Source organism: Anopheles gambiae, chromosome 2 (genome assembly GCF_943734735.2).
Source record: "Anopheles gambiae chromosome 2, idAnoGambNW_F1_1, whole genome shotgun sequence".
Lineage (NCBI taxonomy): Eukaryota > Metazoa > Arthropoda > Insecta > Diptera > Culicidae > Anopheles > Anopheles gambiae.
The window spans coordinates 76,209,058-76,219,580 of NC_064601.1; the positions used below are offsets into that span (position 1 = coordinate 76,209,058).

Genomic DNA, 10,523 nt, shown 5'->3' on the forward strand with positions numbered 1-10,523 from the left:
ACAGTTCAATGACAGTCCGTGAAGGAAAGAAAAAAGAAGAAAAAAATCGAAGGAAAATTTATGTTTTCAATCATTTCGGCTCGCTCCCGTTGTCTGCGTCGCTTGTTTCTTTTTCGGGAAAATAATAGGAAATAATCACCCGCAGACAGAATGGGCAAGCGTCCGATGTCGCGGAAGGAAATCGAAGAGCAAAAGAAGCGGGAGGACGAGGCGGCAGCAGCCCACGTAAGTGCAGACAGGCAAATTCCAATCCTTCCTATTTCTCCTCTCAACACACCATACCCTACCATTTATGCGAAGACGCAAGAAAACCAAGGCACACACGGCGTAGCTGTGTGTCGCGCGATTCGCTTGACCCAGTAGTAGAATGAACGAACCGCAGCTAATCCTAGTTGACAATTTAAGGCTTTCAAAGAGTTTGTGGAAACATTTCAAGAAGCGCCATCCAAAATATCGAAGGTATGGGTAAAGGCCGGAACGTACGATGCGGGCTCAAGAAGTAAGTATCGCATGGCAGTAGTGCACTCGGCAAGAGCTACGGCACTAATGTTACCTGTCGTCACTTGTAGAGGAAGACACGAAGGACAGGGGCAAGCTTTACAAGCCTCAGTCCCGTCTCGACATGGATCACGAGAAATCGATGGACTACGTAAAGATGGTTGCCAGCGAGAGCCGCAAAGATTCGTCGGCGATGGGCAAGAAGCGAAACCAGGAAAAGAAAAAGAGCAATCTGGAGATGTTTAAGGAAGAGCTGCGCCAGATCCAAGAAGAGCGCGAGGAACGCCACAAATACAAGCATATGGCCCGGACGATGCTCCCTGGCACGAGCTCCACCGAATCGGATCCCGTGTACAAGGAGACCGAATCCGGCTCGTTCGATAACGGTGATCCAAACACGACGAACCTGTACCTGGGCAACCTTAATCCCAAGGTGAGTGAAAAACAGTCCGTAAATTGAGGGTGGAATAGGCTAGAGTTAACCACCAATGGAATTGTTTTTTAGATCTCGGAACAAGCGCTGATGGAACTGTTTGGCAAGTATGGACCGCTGGCGAGCATAAAGATTATGTGGCCCCGCTCGGAGGAAGAGAAGATGCGCAACCGAAACTGTGGGTTCGTGGCGTACATGAGCCGGCGCGATGCGGAACGCGCTCTGCGTGCGCTGAACGGGCGCGACGTGATGGGGTACGAGATGAAGCTCGGTTGGGGCAAATCGGTCCCGATCATGACGCACCCGATCTACGTACCACCGAAGCTGCTGGCGTACACACTGCCGCCACCGCCGTCCGGGTTGCCGTTCAATGCGCAGCCACATCCGTCAGATTTGGACAATATTCCCAAGATGACGTCCGGCGCCTACATGGCGGAGCCGGAGCTGAAGGAACAGATGGACGCGGTGCTGTTTAAGTCGGTGGTGAAGGTGGTCATACCGACCGAGCGGCCGTTGCTGATGCTAATCCATCGCATGGTAGAGTTTGTGATCCGCGAAGGTCCCATGTTCGAAGCACTGATCATGACGAAGGAGATGGATAATCCGATGTACAAGTGGGTGTCTCTGTGTACTGCCTCTCGACTCCGACACATTCACATTCACGTTCGCTACTTTTAGGTTTCTCTTCGAGAACGAAAGCCCGGCACATATTTACTATCGCTGGAAGCTGTTTTCGCTGCTGCAGGGCGACACACCGGGAGACTGGAGGACGAAAGAGTTCCGCATGTTCAAGAGTGGCTCCATATGGAAGCCTCCGCCGATCAACTTCTACACCCAGGGCATGCCGGACGAGCTGCTTGCGGACGAGGAGGGCATTGAAGCTAACAAAGGGAATCTTTCCGTGGCGTAAGTAGTAGGATGATTTAATTGTTCAGCTGGAACTTGTTTCTGAAATTCCGATTCGCCGTACATTCGCAGACAACGCGACCGGCTGGAGGATCTGATACGGCACTTGACGCCGGAGCGGCAAAAGATTGGCGACGCGATGATCTTCTGCATCGAGCACGCGGACGCGGCGGAGGAAATCTGCGAATGCATCACCGAGTCGCTGTCGTCGAACGAAACGGTGGTGAAGAAAAAGGTCGCCCGCATCTATCTGATCTCGGACATACTGCACAACTCGGCGGTGAAGGTGCAGAACGCGAGCTTTTTCCGCAAGGCGATGGAGAAAAACCTGCTCGACATCTTTCGCAACCTGAACGCGTACTACATGCAGCTGGACAGCCGGCTGAAGGCGGAGGGGTTCAAGAGCCGCGTGATGGGCGTGTTCCGGGCGTGGGAAGAGTGGGCGATCTATCCGCGCGACTTTCTCGTGAAGCTGCAGCACACCTTTTTGGGCATACAGATGGTAAGCAGTGCAGTGGTTGTGTGGTTGTGTGAGTGTGCCACAAATGACGCTTGTTTTTTCTTGTTGCAGACGGAAAAGCAACCGGAAGAGGAGCCGGAAGAGGAGAAGGAGGACGAAGATCTGGACGGAGTGCCGCTGGACGGTGCGGCACTGCTGAAAAGTGCAATGATGTGCGGTATGACGAGTGGTGGAGGAGGAGGAGGGGCGGGCGAGAACCGGACACCGCTGCTAAAGCACGACATCTACAGCGATGAGGACGATATCGATGGGATGCCGTTGGCGGACGATGATATTGATGGGATGCCGTTGGAAGCGGCCCACGAAGCGGGGGGAGGTAGCGGCATGTTGGACGGAGGGCGACGTATGGGCGGTGCGTCCCTTTCCGGCAGTGAGGGAGGAGGACGAACCGGTGGAAGTTCGTCCCGAGGTATGACGCCGACTCCGACAACGGATGGCAATCGTGTGTGTGTCTTTCTAACTTTCTTCATTACTTATCAGGTAAATCGGCTGGCGGTTCTTTTATTCCCTCGAAATGGGAATCGGTCGATGCGGCACAGATCGAGGCACAAGCCATCACGACCAGCAAATGGGACACGCTGGATCCAGTCGTACCGGAGCCGCCGAAAATCAGCCTCAAAAACGAGGGCGTAGGGCTGATCAGTAGCAAATATGGCAACTACACGGACGAGGACGACGATGACGACGATGAGGATGAGGATGGACAGCGTCCGGAGGACGATGGAGTCGGGCGTGCGGCATCGGACCAGGACGAACTACGACGGGTACGGTTGCGTGAGATTGAGGTGAAAATTGTGCAGTACCAGGATGAGTTCGAGTCCGGTACGCGGCAGGTGCGCACCGGCTGGACGCTGCACGAGGAGATCGACAGTTACCGCATGAAGCTGCTGAAGGAGATGGAACAAGAGCTGCGCCAGAAGGGACGCGAGGAACCGAGCTGGGTTGCCTCGGACGAGGACAGTCGTGGTGGCCGCAGGGCCATGAAGCGTACCGGCAGTGCGGAAAGGTAAGTTGTTTGAGGAGAAAGATATGATATGTTGCTTCAATCGTCGTAATTCGTTTCGTTCCGTCGAAACCAGCTCCCGCAAGCACAAGCGCAGCCGCCAGTCCGCTCGCTCACCGGCCGGCAGCGGGTATGGCGATCGTTCGCCGGGATCGAAATCATCCCGGCGGCGTCATTCGAGCAGCTCCTCGGACGAGGACGAGCTGGCCAATCGTACCGAGTCGCGCTATCGCTACTCGTCCGAACGTTCGGTTTCACCCGCCGGACCGGCAGCGTCCGGATCGTCGCGCACCACCAGCAAGTACGATCTGCTCGGTTCGCCCACCCGGCACGGTGGTTCGGCGAGCGAGTCCAACTACGACAAGTACGAGCAACAGCGGCGCGACGCCCGCGACAGCCGGGAAAGCCGGCGAGAGAAGAAGGATGCGCCACGGGAACGGATGCAGCTGTCGCACGAGCGCGACCAACGGGACCATCACCGTGAGCATCGGGACCGGGTGCGCGACAGTGACTCAGCTCGCAGCTCGCATGGACGCGAACGGGAGCGGGATCGGGAACGGGAGCGGGAACGGGAACGGGAACGGGAGCGCGATCGAAGCACCCGGGAACGCGAGCGGGATCGTGACGTGGAGGGCGGCGATGGTGGCTCCTCCTCGTCACGCTATCGTGAGCGTGAGCGAGCGAAGGAAGGTTACGGGGGCAGCGGAAGCAGCCGGAAGGATTCCTCCACCAGTTCCAAGTATGACGACAGGGCGCACACGAAACGGTACAGGTAAACGGGATGTGTGAGAAGGAAACCGCTCAATGTAGGGTGCATTTGGTGTCCTTTGCTTCCGTGGTGATGAAGCAGCAAGTAGCAGCAAACTTTTAACGTCTCAAAGTCATTCGTGTATGAATGTGTATCGCAAAGTAGGGCTTAATTTTTCCTCCCTGTGAGCAACAAATAAAGATTTAAAACGTGTAATGTAGCTCAGTCTCGAGCGAATGATAGAAATAAATGTAATAATTACCATGTGACACATTTCTTTTTATTCTAAAAATTACGGAATAGAATACGGGGTTTTCCGCGATTTATTGGTTGGTTCACATAATTTTTTTGTTGGTTCTCACGTTTTTTTTGCGTTTCCCAGATTTTTTGGTTCAATTGTATTGGTATAGAATATGACGATACCAATAAATAAGTCGGAGTCGTCCGGAGCCTTTCGAAGTCTTCCAGAGTCGCCCGGCGTCGTTCGGAGTCGGCCATAGTCGAAGTCGTCTGGATACATCAGGAATCATCCGGAGTCAGTGGGAGTCATTCTGAGTCGAAGCCGTCTGGAGTCGTCCGGAGTCGTCGGAGTCGTCCGGAGTCGGTCGGAGTCGTCCGGAGTCTTCCGGAGTCGTCCAGAGCCGCCCGGAGCCGTCCGGAGTCGTGCGAAGTCGGCCGGAGTCATTTGGAGTCAGTCGGAGTCGTCCAGAGTCGTCCGGCGTCGTTCGGAGTTGGCCATAGTCGGAGTCTGGAGACATCAGGAGTCATCCGGAGTCAGTCGGAGTCATTCAGAGTCGAAGTCGTCTGGAGTCGTCTGGAGTCGTCCGGAGTCGTCCGGAGTCAGTCGGAGTCGGTCGGAGTCGTCCGGAGTCGTCTAGAGCCGCCCGGATCCGTCTGGAGTCGTCCGAAGTCGGCCGGAGTCAGAGTCGTCCGGAGTCATTTGGAGTCATTCAGAGTCAGTCGGAGCCGTCCAGAGTCGTCCAGAGTCGTCCGGCGTCGTTCGGAGTTGGCCATAGTCGGAGTCGTCTGGAGACATCAGGAGTCATCCGGCGTCGTCCGGAGTCGCAAGGAGTCGTCCGGAGTAGTCCGATGTCGGCTGGAGTCGGAGTCGTCCGGCGTCGTTCGGAGTCGGAAGAAGTCGTCCGGAGTCGCCCGGAGTAGTCCGAAGTCGGCCGGAGTCGGAGTCGTCAGAAGTCGTCCGGAGTCGTCCGGCATCGTTCGGAGTCGTCCGGAGTCATTCGGAGTCAGTCGGAGTCGTCCGGAGTCATTCAAAGTCGAAGTCGTCTGGAGTTGTCCGGAGTCGTCAGGAGTCATCCGGATTCGTCAGGAGTCATCCGGATTCGTCCGGCGTCGTCCGGCGTCGTTCGGCGTCTTCCGGAGTCGACCGGAGTCATTCGGAGTCGGTCGGAGTCGTTAAGAGTCGATTGGAGTAGTCCGAAGTCATCCGGAGTCATTCGGAGTCGAAGTCGTCTGGAGTCGTCCGGAGTCGTCCGGAGTCGGTCGGAATTGTCCGGAGTCGTCCGGAGTCATTCGGAGTCGGTCGCAGTCGTCCAGAGCCGCCTGGAGTCGTCCTGAGTCGTCCGAAGTCGACCGGAGTTGGAGTCGTCCGGAGTCATTCGGAATCGAAGTCGTCTGGAGTCGTCTGGAGTCATTCGGAGTCGGAGTCGTCTGGAGTCGTCAGGAGTCATCCGGAGTCATCAGGAGTCGTCCGGAGTCGTCCAGAGTCAATCGGAGTCAGAGTAATGCGGAATCTTCTAGAGTCGAACGGAGTCGAGCCGTCTGGTTTAATGTGCTTGTGATCAGGCATTTCATTTCGTTGTGTTTTTTGTCTTTCACTTTTCACGTGCACTTCATATACAGGTCTTTGTTTGGAAGGCCGACTCCGAACGACTCCAACTCAGAATGACTCCGGGCGACTCCGAACGACTCCGAATAATACAGGGCGGACCCACCTTCCGGAGTCGAATCGGAGTCGACTCCGGATTTTTGACAACTTTACAAAAACATATGGGAACCAACGAATAAATCGTGGGAAACAGAAGAATCCCGGTAGTTACACCATTTTAATTCGTTTATTTTAGCTCAACACATAATACAATTAAGCATTTATTTTTGTTTTTTATTTTCATTCCAATTAGTTTTCGGTACGGTCGGAATGATGTTTCGTCCGCTTCACGAGCTACTCCGTTTCCATTCCAGACGAATCATCCTCCGAGTCATCATCATCGTCGTCATCATCATCATCATCATCGTCGTCATCATCGTCATCATCATCATCGGAAGAATCTCCTTCACTGTCCGAGCCAAGCCATTCGTTCGAATTAAAGCTGTTGGCAATTAATGTTTTCCACACATCCAGCTTATGAAGATCTAAGAGGAAAATGGTATTGGTGCAGAATTAATAAACTATAGCCCTTCCGTTTGCAGCTGGGAAGGAAAAGACACTTACCAAGAGCATAAAGATCGCTCAGTGTGAACTGCCTGGAGCCGGATTCGTACAATCCACCGTACACGTACAGTTGCCCTTTGCAGACGACGATGGCCGCATTCATACGTGGCGAGGGACCACCGAGATCAAGCGCCCCTGCATCCCCTTCCTCTCCTTTGGCCGCCCCTTTCGATGCCCCTCCACTGGCCCCGCTGCCCCCGACAGTCATCGTGAAAACTCCATCATCCGAAACGATTTTAGCCGACTGCTGCTGCTGCTTTTCCTTCTCTTCCTCGTTCATTTGCACATCGGCCAGCTTGCTTTTCTTTGCCTTGGCCGCCAGCTCGAGCTTGCGCCAGGTGCACGCGCCGGTATCGAGCGCATGCAACTCGTTGCTAAACATTCCCCGCACGTCCTCCTCATCCTCCTCCGTGTCCATCACACCACCGAACGTGTACGCCTTTCCGTTCGGTGCAATTGTCACCGCCATGCCGCTGCGCGGGGCCGGCTTTTTGCCGTTCGGTTTGACGCTGGTCCATTTGTAGGTCGGTTGTGCTGTCGCCGCTCCCGTCTTGCCGTCCTGCTGCTTGTCCGGCACCAAGGCGAACATGTCCGTGTGCGTGGTGCCGCGATCAATTTCCTTCTTCACGCTGGTCTTCGAGTATCCGCCCCAGATGAGGATTTTCCCGTCGGCGTTCGCCACCATGCAGCAACCGGAGCGCGGGGGAGGGACCGGCCCGGCCCCCTCTATCTTCGTCCAGGTGTAGCTTTCCAGCGAGAACGCGTACAGATCATTAAAGTACCGGTACGAGGCGTTGTTGTCGTGGAAGCCGCCAAACACGAATAGCTTTTTGCGCGTCACCACCATCCGATGGCCACTGCGAGCGCTCGGACCGTTCGGGGCGTTGATCTTTTCCCACTGCTTCTTTGCCATCCGGTACACCCACAGGTCGCGGAAGTGGTAAAACTGCAGCTGGGAGGGCGACGCATACTCGCCCCCGAACAGCCAGATCTGGCCACCGTCCGTCGCGACCGGTACCATCTGATGGCCGCTGCGCGGTGCCGGACAGATGGAGGATTTCAGCGTTTTCCACTCATTCTTGGCCACATTATACGAGTAAAAGTCACCGTAGATGACCGTCTGCTGGCCGTTGAAAAACTCTCCCCCATGGATGAAGATTTCCTCCCGATCGGCCGGATGGGCGCAGATGCCCACGTTTACCCGGGCCGTTGGCGGCGGGCAAACGATTTCGGTGAGATCGGACGATTTCGTGTCCTTCGTTTCGTACTTGGCTACAATGTTTTCGATATCTTCCTGAAAAAAAAAACGTCGCAAACGAATGTATCGTACTTGATCTGGACGGAAAAGTGTCGCTCGGAATGGCCGCAAACGGAGCCACTTACCTCACCCAGCTTGGCGAGCAGCTTTTTCTGCTTCGCTACAAGCTTTTTGTCCGTTTTCATGGACGTTTTTTCGGCTCCTTGGCCCTTTTTCTTGTTCTTATCCTTGCGGCCCATTTTGGGGGGTGAAAAGTGTGCAAAAAACTGTCCTAACACCAAAGTGCGTCTCGCAAGGAACACAACGTGTTTTTTGTTTTGATTTTATGCCGCATGTGTAAACAGCAAGGTGCTTAAAGTCAAGCTGGGACAAAACGATACAAACCTCGGCTTTTGGCTGTCATTTTTATGGTAGGTGTTGTCCGGTGAAAAAACTAAGAACAATTTGAATGTGTTTGGAACTTTGTTTTCAAATTAGCAGTTAATCCAAAGAAAGGACGAAAGAACTGTTGATTACGTATCAAAGGTAATCGTATGTGTTCTAAAGAGGGGTTTTTTAATACAAATTTTAGTAGTTAGTCGTTTAGCTAATACTCTTCATTTCCTGATCTGGATTGTGAAGCGCATAAATAAAAAATTTACTTTCTTTATTAACCGTTGTCTCAATGACCAAATTTATACCTTCATCTGTACGACCGCATAAAGAAAACTAATTCTGCAACACATTTCTATTGTGTATGTAATATGTTTTAAAATTGAAATATGATTAGAAGAGAGCACATTTCAAGAAAAAGTAGAACATAATGCATATACAAATAATATACAAAGTATTTTATACGGTTGATTTTTTCTATGAAAATTCTATGGACAAGACATTAAATAACCAAAAATATAATTGAAAAACATAGTTTTATGAAGAATTTCAGCTTTTCTATTCATATTCAATTAAAATAACCGGAATGCTTCATGAAGCGCATAATAACTAATCAATTTAATATGGTGCAGCATTGAAGGCTGCGAATGAAAAAATTGTTTGTCATATACATATTACATAATATTTTAAAAATAGTAAATGAAACTTTCAAATTCCCATTTATCCTTCTTCTTTGGCTCAACAACAGATGTCGGTCAAGGCCTGCCTGTACCCACTTGTGGGTTTAGCTTTCAGTGACTAATTGATTCCCCCCCATAGCAGGATAGTCAGTCCTACGTATGGCGGCACGGTCTATTTGGGGATTGAACCCATAACGGGCATGTTGTTAAGTCGTACGAGTTGACGACTGTACTACGAGACCGGCCCATTTATCCAACCAAGTAAAAAGGCTAATACCTTTAACTTTAAACCAAATCATAATTTTTAATATTTTTTACATCAAAAGTTATTAAAGTTTTAAAAAAAGTTTTAAATTAAAAGCTATCACTTCCCATACAAAATGTATGGGATACCCGGGTATGCCGGTCGTAGAGATTAGGAAAATATTTTGGAATTTTTGAAAAATAAGTTCAGCATGCGTCCTTCAATAAAAAGTTATATCAGTTTGAAAATGAAAATCTTACCCGAGTATCCGGTCGTAGAGTTAAAGGATAACCGATCGTTTAGTCATCATATGCGACATGCATTGCAAAATAATTACATCAAATCATTGCTTTAAGTAATCTTCTACAGTGTTCCCCTCAATTCCATCAAAAATCGAACCCGGTGACCGGATGACTTAGATTCGTTCGTCCGTCAACTTCGATACATTTCCAGCATGGTTCTCAGGCTTCTCTACCTCAAATGCTGGCTTTAGCAATACATACCGCTTGACGACATCAGACGATCGTAAATCTATTTTTTCGACTGAATGTACCGACAAGGACTTCGACATCGGTTGGCTCGATTTCCATAATTTCGATGATACCAGCAGATGTTGTTCCTTCCACCAGTATGATTTCGAGAAGTGGAACGCGATCGCCTGCAATCAAACTTTGCTTTCATTCGACGTAGCTCTGCTCCCAAAGCGGCAACTTCATCTGCCAGCTTTCCCAGCGTATTTTCAGTTGTGCAAGTTCTTGCATTTTCCTCCATCCTACTCAAAGGATGTGCAGGACGAAGAAGGTTTTCTAGACCGTACGATAAAAGTAGCGTTTCAATTTGTACTTGTATCGTAGGTTCGAATCGGGAGATGAGCCGTTCCTTAATGGCGTCGTACTTCCCTGTGGCAGGAGGCTGCTTCTGACTTGTTGAACTACAGTAGGTGACCGCTAACTGGATGTGTTTTAACTGGAGTGCTTTTTAACTGGAGGTTCGCTAACTGGAGTGATTCTCAGTTAACGAACACTTAAACGTCAAAACATGAAACATCCGGAATCTCATGAAGAGAAATTTGTCGCAAATGTGCATTTTTCAAACAAATTTAGGATCTCTTGCCTACGTTTGCTATCAGTTTATGTTATTACACGAATTACTATACTTTATATCAATATAAATGAAAAAAAAGTTTGGTATGTTTATTCCAGTCAACACCGATCAAAACAATCAATCCATAGAAACGTCACTCCAGTTAGCGAACATTGTTCGTTAACTGGAGCTTGTTTACCTCTCAGTTAGCGGTCACCTACTGTATATGACTATATGACGCATCCCGGATAGGTCTAGTTTAGCGACAACATGAAGATACTTAATTTCGTCCTTATTGACACCGGCGAACGCAAAGAGGGATCCTGTGT

The 10,523-nt window shown here is 50.8% G+C and overlaps 2 protein-coding genes across 2 annotated transcripts; one reads left to right on the plus strand and one right to left on the minus strand.

Annotated features, from left to right (window-relative positions):
• The first annotated feature begins 12 nt into the window (after positions 1–12).
• On the plus strand, positions 13–4,377 carry LOC1275831 (U2 snRNP-associated SURP motif-containing protein). Its single transcript, XM_315111.5, has 9 exons — positions 13–225; positions 406–499; positions 570–931; positions 1,004–1,545; positions 1,610–1,837; positions 1,910–2,339; positions 2,409–2,766; positions 2,838–3,363; positions 3,437–4,377. Exons 1-9 carry the CDS (start codon positions 151–153, stop codon positions 4,134–4,136), a joined length of 3,315 nt encoding a protein of 1,104 aa, XP_315111.5. The 5' UTR covers positions 13–150; the 3' UTR covers positions 4,137–4,377.
• A 1,775-nt stretch (positions 4,378–6,152) lies between these two features.
• Positions 6,153–8,175, minus strand: LOC1275832 (kelch domain-containing protein 4). The gene is made up of 3 exons (XM_315113.5): positions 7,941–8,175; positions 6,558–7,851; positions 6,153–6,478 (listed from the first exon to the last, which is right to left on the minus strand). Exons 1-3 carry the CDS (start codon positions 8,052–8,054, stop codon positions 6,288–6,290), a joined length of 1,599 nt encoding a protein of 532 aa, XP_315113.5. The 5' UTR covers positions 8,055–8,175; the 3' UTR covers positions 6,153–6,287.
• Between the last annotated feature and the right edge of the window lie 2,348 nt (positions 8,176–10,523).

Coding starts and splice junctions, on each gene's coding strand:
- LOC1275831 (XM_315111.5), top strand. CDS start 151: ATGGGCAAGCGTCCGATGTCGCGGAAGGAAATCGAAGAGCAAAAGAAG. Junction 226..405: donor ACGAGGCGGCAGCAGCCCAC/GTAAGTGCAGAC, acceptor TGACAATTTAAG/GCTTTCAAAGAGTTTGTGGA. Junction 3,364..3,436: donor CGTACCGGCAGTGCGGAAAG/GTAAGTTGTTTG, acceptor CGTCGAAACCAG/CTCCCGCAAGCACAAGCGCA.
- LOC1275832 (XM_315113.5), bottom strand. CDS start 8,054: ATGGGCCGCAAGGATAAGAACAAGAAAAAGGGCCAAGGAGCCGAAAAA. Junction 7,852..7,940: donor TGCTCGCCAAGCTGGGTGAG/GTAAGTGGCTCC, acceptor TTTTTTTTTCAG/GAAGATATCGAAAACATTGT. Junction 6,479..6,557: donor GAGCGATCTTTATGCTCTTG/GTAAGTGTCTTT, acceptor TTTTCCTCTTAG/ATCTTCATAAGCTGGATGTG.